The following is a 16264-nucleotide window of genomic DNA, read 5'->3' on the forward strand; positions in this document are numbered from 1 at the left end:
CCCCAGAGGGTGGTCACGAGAGTGGCTCGGGCCAGGCCTGCGTGGGGAGGAGGGTTTGGGAGAGCAGCTTAGCCAGCCCCGCATGGAGGACGGGGCCTCGGGTTAGCCCAACCCTGTGTTCCCCTTTTCCTTTGGGAAATATGGTCACCCTAAGGGATAAACTAGAAGTACATGATTGATAATGAGAGAGCTGTGGTAAGGAAAAGTGCGAATTCTAAAAGGAGAGTAACTAACCCTTGGAACAAATGAACCAAGAGAGATGGTAAATTCTCCATCACTTGGAGTCGCTGACAGATGTCGCCATCTTTATTTGAAAAAGGAGGCTCTGCTTCAGCCACAAGTTAAATTCACGGCAGGAATTATGGAGGGAGATTCTACGGCCTGGTATGCACAGCTCAGATTAGATCATAATGGTTCCTGCAGGTCTTGGGGGGAAAAAAAAAAAAATCTATGCAATTAGTTTGAGATTGCCCCAGCCGACAACAAGCCAACATAGGTCTCTGAATTAATATGGGGAATGTCACACCTCCAATTCATGCGATTAAAATTAAAACAGGGAGCATAAAACCCCAAACAACAGTAATGACTGTTGTAAAACTGGAGGCAATGACCACTACCCACAACCAGTGATCTAATGGGCAGGAAGAAGCCCATCAAGTCTGAACTGGCTCATCATGGTCTTGAGTTATGGAGGAGGAAGAGCCTAGGACAGGAAGAGCCTCCCAACCAGACAACTGCTGAATCTCCAGATCATCAAACATTCTCATCTGGGTTGTCTATCAAACTGAAAAAGGCACTGTTTCCAGCAACAGGGAAGTTTAGAAAAGAAGCACCAGTGGCTACATAAAGCTTCACAATGGTCTTTTCCAAACAGCTATTAACCAGTCACTTCCTTCCACTTCCCACCCTGGGCCCCGTCCTCTGAACTGCCCCCGTATTCTGTGTAATTGCTTTAGCTGGCAAGGAGATGATTTTCATAGCCCAAATAAAGGGGAATTTATTTGTATTGTGGCAGCACTTAGTGCTACCCAGCCACATAGTGCTAGATGCACACACCACAAGAAGGCAGTCCCTGCACCACAGAGCTTACATACCACACGTGTAGCGATTCAGCAGGGCAGCCACACACAGAAGCTGGGTGGCAGTGCAACTCATACTCAAAAATCTCTGGGGAGAAATGGATGAGATGGGTCACATGTACCTTACAAATGACCCCTGCTCCTTAGTAACTATACTTATTCACTGCTTGAAAAAAATGTGTCTCCAAAAATATTGAAGGGCAGTGTTGTTTAGGCCACAGGCAATAAACATTTCCAAGAGCTCAGTCTTAATATGTTTGTCTCCAGAAATGTTTTCATTAATGGAGGAACAGGAGGAGGTAGATCCTTTCAGCCTCTTCACTACTTATGCCTTTATTGCAAGCGTTGCATAAAAACCACCCACAGAAGTGGCCACATGTTACCACACACATTTCATCCAAAATCTCAGTGCTGCTTGTTTTGCCAAGAGGGTTAGCAAGCCATTTGCTACCAGTTTAACATTACAGCTTCTACTGACACCTAATACCCTTTCTGATTCATAGAACACTGCTTACGAAACTTTGGAATTGTGGCAAAAAGCTGAGCTGCTGGATAGGGGAGACACACTCCTCCCTGTCCCCAACAAAAATGAATCTCCAACCATGCACCACTGTGGATCCCAAAAACATTGCAGATACCAGTGACGAGGGCAAGCAACCAAATATATCTATTGCCCTAATTCTAGGTTAAAATCCTTGATATTGTAGCAAGGAACACAAAGTATAATTTGGCCCTTAGACTTCCAAATAGCATCCAAACTGGCTTCTAATAGCAGATGCACCATTCCAAACTGACCCAAAGGCAAATCATAGAATCACAGAAGATTAGGGTTGGAGGAGACCTCAGGAAGTCATCTAGTCCAACCCCCTGCTCAAAGCAGGACCAACCCCATCTAAATCATCCCAGCCAGGGCTTTGTCAAGCTGGGCCTTAAAAGCCTCTAACGATGGAGATTCCACCATTTCCCTAGGTAACCCATTCCAGTGCTTCACCACCCCTCCTAATGAAATAGTGTTTCCTAATATCCAACCTAGACCTCCCCCTCTGCAACTTGAGACCATTACTCCTTGTTCTGTCATCCGCCACCACTGAGAACACAGTCAATATAATTATAACACTGGGGTACACAGTCAATATAATTATAAATTAAGATATTACTAGTAACTGAAAGCCTGTGCTGTCACATGGGTGTAATTCATAAAGTCATATTTATAAAAAAAGCCAAACGTCTGAGTGATGCTTGGGGTTGTTGAGTGTGCTGGTTGTGTGGATTTGTGCGGTGCTGAGAGAGCTGTGTGTATTTGCGCCAGTGGCAAATGAAGGGTGTGTGCTGTGTTTGAGGTTATTGTGTGTGCTGGTTGTATTATCATGTGGGTGGCTGTCTTGATTTGTGTCGGCAGGGTTGTGCTAGGAGATGTGTGTCTGGGAGGAGGTCTGGGAGATTTGTGTTTATTTGTGCAGGTGGCAGTTAAGCCAAGTAATCCACTATCCATGCAGTTTCCCTCTCACAACAAAGGAAACTGTTGCATAAATATTAGTCATAGAGTAAGGGTAGTGATTGGCTGAGCTGCTTCTGATATCATAATTGTCTAGGACTCCTGGCATGGCATAGATACCTGCCTTCCTGTACATCGCATAGGGTGTAAGTCATAAATTCAAAATGCTGAAAACTTAAGAGTTGGACAGTAACAGACTACAAATCCCAGTGATGATGATTGCATCTAGTGATCTGCTGAACAAAAAGCGCTCATCCATGCTTGCAGCCGTTTCCTTTACTCCATACTGACTCAGACATTCTCGGCTTCAGAATGACAATCCTGGAATTGTATTATACAGATTCCTTCCCTGCGCTACGAATACTATTTTAAAAAACACAAATTGCTTTGCACCACTGATTCTTAGGGCTTTTGTTTGTTTTTTTTAAAACCTTTTATAAAACTTAAGTGTTGGGCCTAATCTATTTGACAGTATCCTTTTAACAGACTAGAGCAATGACACTCAGACCTCAGTGGTTGAGGAGCCAAATTAGTGATCAACATAGCCCAAGAGCCAAAGTAGTGTGAATTCATTGTTTCATTTACTATATTATATAATTCTCACAGCAAAATGAACTGACCAAGTATTATTATTTTATCCACTACAATTGGTTAACAACATAATAAAAGCATCCGGATTGGTTAATCATTAAATCACGTTTTAATATTATGTGCTGCAAAGAGCTGCAGGGGAGACATTAAAGAGCCACTTGCAGCTCACGAGCCTCAGTCTTAGCACCACTAGACTAGAGATGACCATTCTCATTTCAGCTGTTTAAAATGTAAAATGGCAAGACACAATCAGAAGTGTCTGTGTTGGAAGTTGGCATTTGGAAGTAACAAATGTATCATTTTATCATTTTAAATGTTATAACACCATGAGTCTAAAGCTTGTGAGAGTACTCACCTTTCTCATTAGATAGTAAAGTGCAGTGTTACACACATACACACACACACACACACACACACACACACACACACAGAGGAATGGATAATAACAGCATTATTGAGGTTTCACACCTCAAGAGAAGTCTGACGCTTGCTCCCCGCTCCCACCCAATATACAGGCAAGGAAACTTTGACCATATCAGCCTTGAGAGAATCACAGAAGCAATAAGCAAGACCCTGTGGCAGGATCCATCTCCCTCTCACACTTTATTTTATGCATCAGCTCAGCTATTTTTAATCCCGTATTCCCTGGGGACATCCACTTTTTTTTTTTTAAACAGATGGTTTATTTTATCTTTTTTAATTGAAGTGAAATTCCCTCAAAAACAGTGGGACAAGAGAAAACGTTTGGGGAATCATCTCCAGCCCTTGGCTCTAGAAATTTGGTAGAAAACAGTGTTATGCAATACAGAGGTGATGTGGAATTTGGAGCCCCTCACATTAAATGTAGACACTTTTACACGCAGTTAAACTCCCTTAGAGCTGCTTACAGCCACACTGCCAACATATAATGGAGTCTAAATCAGTAACTTACCCACCAAGAGCCAGAAGAGGACGTAAATTGAAGCTCTCACCCTCCTCCAGCTCCTTAGCATGTAAGTTACAACAATCTACATAGTCAGAGAGCCTGGAAATATCTTTAGCCCCACTTCCACAAATACTTACGTGCTTAACTTGACTACCTTGTATAGTCCTAATGGGACTACTCATGGTAGTCAAGTTAAGCACAGGCTTATAGGTATGTCTACACTGCAACAAAACACCCTTGTCTTGCCTGTGTCAACTGACTCGGGTTCAGGGGACTCAGGCTATAATATTAATATTGCAGTGTAGACTTTTGGGCTTACAGGATCCCAGAGCCTGGGCTCAAGCCTGCAATTTAACAGCCCCACAGACCAAGCCCTGTGAGCCTGAGTCAGCTGACATGGGCCAGCCATGGGTGTTTTATTGCAGTGTAGATATACCTTAAGTGTTTGCAGAAATGAGGCATGTGTGTATTATCGCTCTTCCCTCCTATGAGCAAAAGACCCCTTTAACAATGGTACCGCAAAGAGAATGAAGGGGTGGGGGGAGAAGGTGGGGAATTAGGTAACAAATCCATAGTGTGTGAAGAAAGATAGTTTATTGACCCAGTGTTTTCATACAACATTGTGGTGATAAACACATCACCCCACCTCCACTGCACTTTAACATTTAGGATGAGTGAAGTGTTTCAGATAAAATAATCACATACCTCCCTAAACTGGAGATGAGCCAATACCAAAACCTGGGATCTGAGCAACGCTGATCTTTGCAAAAAGTCAAACATGGATCTGAATTCTCCATATTGGCTGCTTTCTACCCCTAACATTTGCCCAAAATTATTTTTTCCCCTTCTGGAAAAACACAACCACTCATGTCTCTGCACTTGCTATTTCCAATGGAGTCTCTGAGCCAAACTCCTGCAGAATGGCAGCAAAAAGCTGTGCTCACTGCACTTCCTGGCCAGTAGGAAACAGGAATCTCACTACAAAGTCTTCCCTCACAAAAGTTCCAAGAGGCTTGGAGGGCTAAATGCAGCCATGGTGTAAGCAAGTGCAGCTCCACTGATTTCAGTGGCTTACACCAGATCAGGATTTGTCTAATGTCTGAATAAACATCTGGAATTACAGGTGCTTGTTCAAACTCAAACTTCAGACGTTTTGAAGTTCACCTATGACTAGCTAGTATCAGTTCTGAAGGGTAAGGTGACTCAGTTACAATATATTTGTCCCCCAACACAATTCCATTTTAAAGCACAGATGGGAAACTAGTGTCGTTTGAGTGTGTTTTACCTACATTCCAAAAACAGAACTGTGATCTGACTGTGTCAGAGAGAAGAGTTAGTGCATTTGACTCCATCTTGGAGAACAGACTCAAACACGGTTCTGCTGAACACAGCTTAACTTAAAGCAGTTTAGTGGTAGCATGAACAGGACCTTAAAATGCTCCCCTACTTCGTAAATTAAAAAAGCTTCAGTAATAGAGGGGGGCTGGTTGGAATATTACAGTGTTTAAATTAGTTCTGTCAATAATCCAGCCTGTTAGGCTCCAACTGCCCCAGTAACATCTACCATGGTAGAGAACCTATTTAAAACATTGTTGTGCCCCACACAATTAGAATTAAACCATGTTGTAGGTGCGTCCCCCAGCACAACAAATTTTAACTGAGTAGATGAGACCTTGGTCTACTTTGTCCAGAGAGTGCAGCCTGAGGACCAGTTGCAGTAGCAGAGTTTGGCACCGTGACCCATGGTCACCTTCTCCCTGGAGCAGCAAGTTGAGGACAAAGCTGATCACCTTCAATCTTTTATTCAGGCTTGGCACAATTCAGTGTGTCTATTTTCATAATTTTGACATCTCATGTTGAGGTGTATTTTTTCTATTGTTATCAATGTAAATTTTCCACAGTTGCAGGAAATTATGGGGGGCGGGGGGGTCAGACTATTTAATGACAATAGATATTGAGATTAAAAAAAAAGGTAAAGCTTGCTAACCATTGAAACCCAAATTGTCAACATCACATGTCAAGAAATTGACATTTAATACCATCAATCTAATCCTTCCAAGCCTACTTTTACTGTTGGTGATCTCAGCCAACCAGCAACTTCTGTTCATCTATCAAGGAAGAACATGCAAGTGCAATCAAATACCAGGGTTGTGGACAGCAACTGGATTAAAAAAAAAAAAAAAAAAACACAAACCATGACAGGTAGGCACAGACCATGGGAAGATGTCAGGATTCAGGCACCCCTGCTCTGTAGCTCAGTGTACCAGAATCTACATGTGTATTGTATAAGACTACTTGGTACAGTAATTTCCTTTCTCTGCTGCCAGTTGCAAGTCAGCACAATTCTTCCTTTGATTTCTCAAGTGATTGGGTTTTAACAAGAGGCACCTAAGCACTCAGCATTAGGGAATGTTAGCATCATGTCCATACACCAGCTCCCTCTACTAAGCGATTTTTCCTCATCTTCCACTAATGTTAATGGAAGGTAGTTAAAGCAGTTAGACATTATTACGTCTCTGGTCTTTATTACTCACTATTCTCGCATCAGTTACATTTGTTCATAATGAAAGAGCTGAATTAACAGGACTGGTTCACACCATTAGAGGCCACGCAATCCTTTCCCTCCCCGGGCTGGAGGAGTGCTTGTTTTGTATGAAAACACTAGGTCATGGAGCTGCAGGGAAGCGCTGAGTTGCAGCGTTTTGGATCATTACTGTAGACTACTGCAGTCTTTTTAAGGGGGAAAACCACCAGTAAATAAACTCAAAGGGAAGAACAGCTTACTCGGAGATGATCACACAGAAGACTACTCAAAAGCTGAAAATTTAGCCCACCCCCTAATGCCTATGCTAAGATCCATGTAAAGAAAGACCTGTGGGTAGAGTACTGCCTGGCTCAAACAGCTCTAGGCAGAGGCTGCAAGGGTACACAGACGGGAATTACTGCTTATTACACAAGCCAGCAAGAGGGTGTGCTTTGCTACCGATCTTGTGAGATTCGGGTGGTAGCTGAGCCCCTGGTTGTACAAGTGGCACAGGCAGACCATGTATGTACGCAGTTCAAGGGAGGGGAAGAGCCCTTGTTAGGTCAGTGGCTCATATTTACCTCGAGGTGGCTGCTTTGATTGAAAACCAAACCTACAGAAGGACTTTTAATATCCAAATTAGCATATTCAAGAGTCTATTAAAAACTATGAAAAGGATTTTTTTCCTCTCCCCTCTGTCTTTACTCATACCACTTCTATTGCATGGGGAAATTCAACCCTTAATGTGCTGTCTGCTGAGGTAAGAAAGAAAAAAGATAGGGAGAGGGGATTATGGGAAGAAATAGCTATACAACAGAGGTTCAGTTTTGCGACCAAGGGCCTGATCCTGCAGCTATTACTCACATCACCGAGGCCCAGATTTTCAAAAAAGCTCAGAGCTCCCAACAATTCTCATTGTTCTCAGTGTTCTGGGTGGAATTTTCAGAAGTGCTCATAGCTGCTTTCTCTCTCTCTGCTCCCACTGAAATCAACAGGAGCAGAGTTTGGCCAGTGCTGAGCCTTTTTGAAAATCCCACCCTATTTAGCGACTATTGAAAATCTGGCCATTTATGTTGGCAGTGAGTAAATGGGACTATTCGTTTAACTAAAGTCTGAAAGATTGGGCCTCAACATGTCTTTTGTCTTCTACTCACAATCATACCTGCTATCCTCAAAATTAAAGGATTGTGAAAATGTCTAAGTACAGTCTCCACGTCCCACTCACTGGTTTGAGTCGACGATTCTGAGGATTATAGGTCTTCTCACTGATGAGATTTCCAAGCCCCATTTTGTAATTCCTGGGAGGAAAGGGACAAGAGGTATTACCCTTTTAGATCCTGCTGTAGGGTTCTTGCCTGGAAGAGGTAAGTAAGGAAATTGAAGGAGAGCTGGAGAAAGTAACCCATTATCTGTTGTCTGCATTCACCTGTGATGGAGGCAAACTTGGAGTTAACCACAGTAACTAGGACAGAAAAAAGAAATTAAGGGGTACTTACACCGTTTCATCATTCTTGAACTCCAGCTCCCCATAAGCATCTTCAAAATCCTCTCCGCCTCCTTTTGCTGTCCCTTCTACTGTCCTAAATGGGACTATGACCGTACCTCGAGCGCCTGATGTCCTAAGGACTTTGACTTCCATCACGCCAATGCTCTCACTGACATGCATCACATCACACTCAAATGTGAAGATGCCCGCGTGGTCATCATCCAAGATAGTCACTGTGGCCACGCAAGGAGAAGTCAGTATGGCCTTTGGGTATGGCAAATTGTTGAGCTCAGCAGGTTCCTCAGTCTCAACCACACGGAGGTTACTAAGCCGCACAAAGAAATGCTCGTCTTCCTCAAAGATGTCATCATCAATGATCCCCACAGAGAACTCCTTCTGGGTCTCCCCTGACTTCAAGACCACAGTTCCCTCTGTGAACTCGTAGTCAGCACCAGCATTGGCAGAGCCATCCTCCGTTTTGTAGTCCACATAGAGGGTCTTGGACATGTCACCCCCTTTCCGCACCACTGTCAGGAGGACAGCGCCACAGTTCTCAAGACATTGGTAGGAGCAAGGATCAAAATAAACTTTGGAGATGAATTCCTCAGGTTCATCTGCCTGCACCTCGTGCAAGCTGGTGCTTTTCTTGGCTTGCTCGGCCGCATGCTTTTTCAGAATGTTGCCAGCTCCAGTCATCATTCTGGTGGCTTGGATGCGGTAAAAGGCTCTGCTCTTTTGCTGGTGAGATAAGGCATAGTAGTTGGCCATCTCTACCAGCTGGTCCAAGTCCTTTTCTGGGTGCTTTTGCTTCAGATCCTTGAGGATCCGGATCATCTCTTTGCGAGATTCATCCACCTCTTTCCCATCCATAGTTACTAAATTTCCATCCAGAAAGTGGGAGTTCATCATCTTGCCATCCATTTCTATTCCCTTAGGGTGTTCACCTTCTGTCTCAATGATAATGCCTCTGTTCTTGTCAGTACGATATTTTTTGTGCATGTACTTATAGAAGAGCAGCCTTCTATCTGCCACCCAAGCCAGGAGGACACAAAGAGGGAAGAAGAACAGAGTGAGCAAGCCTTCCCAGACCTGCACCACACCTGGAGAGAAGACAGCAAGGATCATGTACAACCAGATATAAGCAAAGATGCTCCATGCAGATGTGACAAAGAACACCCTCAGGTGTTTTATCTTTCTGGTTTCCCCATCTGGGATCACATAGACGCAGATGGCTATGATGATAAACATGTTGAAAGCCGCACTGCCAACAATGGTAGAGGGCCCCAGCTCTCCGGCTATGAATCCATGGCCACATACCTCTATCAATGACAGAAGAATCTCAGGAGCAGAAGAACCTAGAGCCATCAGGGTCAGGTTGGAAACAGTTTCATTCCAAACCCGAATAGTAGTCGTGGTGGTCTCCCCATTTGGTTTCTTGATTGTAATCTCTTTTTCTTGTGACGTAATGACCTCTATTGATGCCATGAAACGATCCGCAATGATGGAGACTCCGAGGAACATGTAGATAAGTGCCACAAAATAAACAATAACCCTGGCGATTTTGTCCCCAAGGGATGGATTTTCTGGGTACCATATTGGCAAAATAACACCCTCCTTGCAATCAGAAGATCCTGAGCACGAGCTGTTTTGTCCTGTACTCAGAGACTCTCCCGTTATGCCAGCGTCCACCTGCAAACCATGCAAAAACAGCACAAACGTAACCAGCCCAAAGTGGAGGAAGGCTGAGGTGAGAGGCTGCAACCTTAACCACGCCATACACAAAATTTGACTTCCACTGTGTAGATGCAACAGTCTTCTGAAAACGCCAAGTATCTGAAAGGAACAAAACAGAAATGAGGGAAGCATGAGACAGAGGCAAACAAGAGGTGATGTTCTCATACACACATTTTAATACCTCACTGCTGAGGAGTTGTAGTAGAAATACATGGATTGTCTCTCCAGCACTTAGAAAAAGGGTATTCACCAGTGGTAGAAACTCTTTAAATGTAAATCACAAAGAGCAATGCTATCTTTGAAGGTCAGATGCTGAACAGACAGAAAAACTGATAAACAAATAACCAAGAGGGAAATTATTTATATTAATCCAGTTCTTGACCAACCATTTGTTTAATTTAGGGACCAAGTACGTAGTTACAAGTCTCCCAATAGGCCAATGGAGGTCCGTGTCAGATGAATTTATAACAAAATAAACTGGTGTTGGATCAGGATGGTGTAAGGAATAAAGAAGTTACCCGCTTCGCCTCTCCTTTCCCCCTCCTCCTGTTACTTAAACGGGATGAAGTGGCTCAGGGGATTGGTGGGGACACAATTAGCACTACTTAATGCTGTTGAGTAGCCGATATACGAAATCAGTAAGTGGGCCTGAGGCCAGCAAACTAGGTGAGGTGTTCACATGACCAAACTACTACTACAATTGGCACCCTGGTTGGGAATTGCAGCAGAAAGCCCCTGAGTGGGCCACTGAGATTGACATTCTCTCTCTCTCCAAGAAGAGGTGCCTCCAAGTCAGGGTGTAGACACATTGGCAGGGGAGTGCGGGACACAACTGTCACTACTATTACTGCCATGATGTACCCAGGCTGTGCATAGATGACTCCACGCTCCAGGGCCATCAGCGTGCCACTCTTCGCTACCACTAAATATACACTAAAATTTAGAGAAAAAAAAACAAAACAAAAACAAAAAACATGGTAATGTTCTGCTGAAAGGCTTGAAAATACCAGAGCCGGAAAGAGCTACACTAATGAACCCATATACAATAGCAAAATTCAAGTACGCAGGGACATTCCGATAGATAGAGGTGTGTCTGTCTGCCTAATTTTCAAGTTGTGTATAAAGTAAAAATTGCCGACCCCCTAAACATACCAGGAAAGATAACCAGGTGGAAGAATGAGATACATCACATCCCAGGCCCACCTACTGTATTTTGTTACTCATTGCATTATATGCTAGTAGACCTTCCATTTGTTAACAATTGGGTTTAAACAGGATACCCTGCCATAAAACAGGCTGTTCTCTTTCAGTCACAGTATTCTTTCTGAGACATTTGAGTAACATGGTTAGTTAATCTACTGCGGGCCCTGTGAATCTGAACAAAGAGTTTCACATGGAATCTCAGTCTTAACAGTAGGATTTTCAAAAGCACCAAAGCTTAGGACCACGTGTCCATTGGACTTTCAGTCTCCACTGATTTTCCATGGGACTTATACTCCCAAGTCACTCAAGGCAGATTTTTAAAGGCATTTAGGTGCCTTTAAAAATCTGCCCTTTAGATGCTTTTGAAAACCCAACCTCAAGTTCCTCAAGCGGCTAGAGAACACGGTGTCTATTCCAGGCAGCACTTTAATTTTACTGGAGTGAACAAATGCATTGCAAATGGCTATTTTATCATCATCATCTTGTTGTGTCACTCACTTCTTTCCAAAAGCAGGCACAATCTCCCTGAATCTACAAAAATGTTTTTAACATCCAGATAAGAATCTAGAGAGACAAGCAAAATAGGAAGGAAAGAATGAACTAAGACTGCAAATGAACAAAGCCATCCTTGACAAAGCACAGCGGAGAGGAAAGAATCGATTATGCAGTATCAGAACCACAAATCCATATCACACCCCCTTGATATGGAAAAAGATGGAAAGAAATAAACATCTCTTTGATGCAACTCAGATTAATTCAGAAGTGACAGATTCTCCCCAACTTGCTCTCTCCCAGGCCTTATCTTTCTGTTTCTCTTTTTAACCTACGGCTGGTATATGGTGCCAGACTGATAGACTCAGAGATGAAAGTATCCATGGAACAGGTAAGGTACAGGCATTAACCATGCCTTCTCCCCATGCTGCTTTGTCAAGATGTCTCAATGTGACCCTGTTTAATGCGATAGGAAATATCAGTATCTGCTAGGAATGGTCTAGGTTTACTTGGTCCTACCTCAGCACAGGAAGCTGGACTAGATGCCCTTTCAAGGTCCATTCCAGCCATACACCCCTATGATTCTATTGATCTACCTTATGTAGCCTTAATGGCTTCTATTGCAGTTCATTCCTCATCCCATTTTCAGAAGTCACAAGGTGGGTGAAGTAATACCTTTTACTGGACCAGCTTCTGACAGTAAGAGACACAAGCTCTCTCTTACCAACAGAAGTTGATCCAATAAAATATATTACCTCACCCACCTTGTCTCTCCAATATGCTGGGACCAACACAGCTACAACTACACTGCATTTTCAAAAGTGACTGAGGTGCCTAAGTCAGTCAGAATATCATACTTACACTGTATTAGCAATGACACTTCCTTCCCTCAAATCAATCTCAATGCTACCCCCAACCTCCTTCTCTGTGGTCTGACCTTCTTCTAGAACTAACACTAGGCTATTTAGGTTAGATATTAGGAAAAGCTTTCTAACTACAAGGATAGTCAAGCACATGAAATCTACATCCTTTTTGGTTTTAAGAACAAGTTAGACAAATACCTGCCAGGGATGGTCTAGGTTTACTTTGTCCTACCTCAGCGCAAGAGGCTCTATTAGATGCCCTTTCCAGGTCCATTCCAGTCATACACCCCTATGATTCTATTTATCTACCTTATGTAGCTCTAATGGCTTCTACTGCAGTTCATTCCTCACACCATTCTGAGGCTTTGCCAGCCAATATTTAAAAAAAAAATTAATAATGGATAATTATACTGATTATTGCTCAAACTAACTGAATGAGATTTCTAAAGCAACCTCTTTTGTTGGTAGCTTCTATTTACACTTTTGGATTTCCAAACCCAGCCTCTGGTTCTGGAGTAAAAACACAAGCTCGGCAATATATTTCTTCCTCTTTTTCACTAACTGTTGAGATGAGCCCTGTTCACATTAGCAGAAGTCAAAATCATTTTCAGAGGCAGTATAACAAATGACCCAATCCTGCCATCCTGAAACAGACAAAATTCCCCAGTGAGATCCAACAGAATTTTGTCTGCATGGGGACTGCAAGATGAGACCTTAATATGCTTTCAATAACATAACAGTTTTAAGTTAAACAGTCTTCAAACCGCAATACAGCATCCTCCATAGCCCTCTGGGAATCAGAGCAAAAGTGCTTTGCAACATGATACATTTACTAGATTTTTAAAAACTTATATTAATAAAACATTAGTGTAATATTAAACATTCATAAGTCAGGAAATACAAAAGTTAAGGTTCTCTTTACAACCATAAGTCACCTGTGTTGCTTATGCAAGATCCAATTTTGCCCTCAGAAACATCTATGCAACTCAAATTGAAATCACTGGAGTTGCCTGTGCTTCTCTGAGAGCAGAATTTGGCCAGTTGTATATTAAAGCAAATACAAATAACATTACACTGTCACAAATTGAACAGAATACTCTATTACAAAGAAAACCTTCACTTGTAAACTGCAACCCTTATATATATTACTCTCACAGTTCCTGCCAAACTGCCCTCCACCAGTCCCCCATGTGCACCCCTTTCACGGGGCAGGCCCATGCCTCCACTTCTTTATGGGGTGGAATTTCCTGATCCAACCACTTTCCGACTGGGTCTCTGAGTTACACCCCTCTGGATACCAATTGTGACTAATTCACGGAGTCCAATTGGGCTAGACCCTGCCAGGATTTCTCTGGGAGCCTGTGACAGCACACATTTGCAATGAGTCAGAAACAGCTTCTTCAAAACCAAGCAGGACGTATTGTGCCCGTAAGGCATGTTGTGCTTAGAAGAGTGGATTTAAACTAAAGAGACCTACAGGCATGTTCCCTTGCCCGCACTTGGTCTCTCTATCGGTAGTTCAGGTGAGTCTGGCTTATTCCCCATCTCTGAGTTGGGAGAAGCTGATACTGTTTACAGCATTCTTCTTCTGTCTCGGAGGATACCTCTACACAGCAGCTGGGAGCCTGCTTCCCAGCCTGAGACAGACAGACATGCACTAACTTTGCTCAAGCTGATGCAGTAAAAATAGCTGTGTGGCCATGGCAGCACGGGTGGGAGCTGTTGTATTAAGATAGATGGAATAAATGCACCCAAAGAGTCAAAGGTGTTAACAAGACCCTGAAACTGTCCAACATTAAAACAGTTTTAAACAAGGCTTGGGATTTGGTATACAGAGACCTCAGTATCATGGCTGACAGTTTTAATAATCTTCTTAACTTTTTATAAAAGGTTAAAAAAGGAAAAACAGTTAAAGCATTTGGAATGTGAAGTATTAAATAAGGTTTTTACTTTAACAAAATTCCTTGTTCCATTTCCCTTTAGCTCGAGAGTTGTGTTTTTTTTTAAAAACACCCCCCTTGTTTGACAGTCTTTTAAATGGTATTAAAGATGGTAATAACCATCCTTTTGGGGAATGGAGAAGTTAGTGGAGATGGGCTGGAGCGATCGTTGTTGCAGTCCGAGAGTCCAATCCAATTTCCTAGAGGACAAGACAAAAGATAAACACACACAAAAGGGAAAGAATAAAAACAGCAAAGATAGAAAGTGCAGCTTCTGTCTCTGGTGTTAACTGCCATTTGCACCCTTACTGCTGGAAAAACACAGGCAGAGCACACGGTCTAATCAACCACTCCCAGACCTAGCAAACTTGTACCAGCATCAGGCTTTTAAGGGCAGTGCACGTAGCTGCCTTTCTGGTCACATGCTTATAGCAGTGTTGCAAAATCTGAAGTCTTGGCCGACTAAGCCAGACACTAATTAGGCAAAAGGAAAAAGGAGAGAGCTACGCAAGAGAAGAAATAGAAAATAAGGGAGGAAAGGGGGAAGAGACCGCCTCACAGCCCAGGTGGTATTCGGAATTTAGCTAAAGCCAGTGTCATTTGGGTCCCTGGATCTCTCTGGCCCGGTCTGGCAGGATGTCTCTCAGGATTAGGACAAAAAAGGCACAGTGAGGTCACACTGGATTCTAGGATCCCAGGAGATCATGGGGTTGGCAGCAGGATGGTGAAACTCACTCCTTCCCTCTCTCTTGTCTTTTAGTCAGCCAACATTATGGCAGCCAGTTTTTCCCCCTAAAGTTTATTTTTGAAGACCCCAAAAGGGAGTGATGGGTGGAATAACCCATGCCCTCACTGTTTTGTCCACCAGTTAGGGCTAATTTCCAACACACCAATTTTGGTTCATTAATTTCCAGTCAGTCAGTCACACACTTTTCTTGTTTACCAGGCATGATTTTCACACAGTCCCTGAGTTACATCAGTGGGCCTTTATTTGGACTAATTCAGTCTGTCTTCCTTTTTGCACATTTCCCCTATCAAGATTTGTTCTCACAATAACCTATAACATTTCATGAACTTTCATTCACTTTATTCATTGAGTTCACAATTAGGATAAACGTATAGGCCCGATTATCACAACACAGCTAAGAATAGCCGCCTGAGCATGGATCCAAAGGGTCAGGCAAGTTTGTCAGGCAGGTAGCTATCCTGAGCTACCAACCATGTTGCTGCCTCCAGGCTGCTATTTTTAGCATGTGATCTCGAGCAGAGCTAGGATCTCTTTTGATCCTAGGTTTGGGAAAAGTAAAACACCAGAGCTTGGATGGATCTTGAAGCTGGGTACTTGAGAGGTTGTCTTATCCTTGTAATTGTTTTACGTTTCCTGCTGGGTCCCCTAAGAGCCCCTTTACAGCCTCCTTTGATTTAACTCTGTGCATTCAGCCATACAAAGCTGAACCAGGGAAACCAAGCACCGCAGAACATTAAGAAGAAATAATACAGACATTTTCCCAGTTCATCACTGTTACAATAACATAAGTTGTTGAATTTATTTTCCTGGCTTTTTGCTGTTTAAATAGAAGAAAAGAGTAAACACTACTCTATGATTTCACTGTGTATTACCATCCTGACATAGTAAAAAAAATTGACACAGCTACCATTTTGAACACCCATGGTGAAACAGAAGTGCAAAACCACATCCATTCTACAGTCTCTCATAATTATTATCTGTATTTACTCAACTCCATTATCTCAGATAATATTGTAACTAAATTTTGTACTATACATATGGAAATCCAAAAAATTACAGTTCCATTATTTAAGAGTGTTTATTTAAGACCAGATTCTGATCCTCTCAATCACACCGAGTAATTACTCGAGTAACCTTATTGATTTCAATAGCACTAATTGGAGAATATGATACTACTTGCTATG

At 42.7% G+C, this 16264-nt stretch overlaps 1 protein-coding gene across 4 annotated transcripts in view; it reads right to left on the bottom strand.

Annotated features, from left to right (window-relative positions):
• The window catches only part of SLC8A3 (solute carrier family 8 member A3), a 186008-nt gene that overhangs the window by 131677 nt on the left and 38067 nt on the right, over positions 1–16264 (bottom strand). For all 4 annotated transcript variants that reach the window (XM_043549309.1, XM_043549310.1, XM_007054229.4 and 1 more), the window contains exon 2: positions 8111–9933. In XM_043549309.1, the coding sequence (XP_043405244.1) occupies positions 8111–9876 (1766 nt within the window). In that variant the 5' untranslated portion in view covers positions 9877–9933. The remainder of the gene's footprint in view (positions 1–8110; positions 9934–16264) is intronic.

This window comes from Chelonia mydas, chromosome 6, assembly GCF_015237465.2.
Source record: "Chelonia mydas isolate rCheMyd1 chromosome 6, rCheMyd1.pri.v2, whole genome shotgun sequence".
NCBI classification, from domain to species: Eukaryota; Metazoa; Chordata; order Testudines; family Cheloniidae; genus Chelonia; species Chelonia mydas.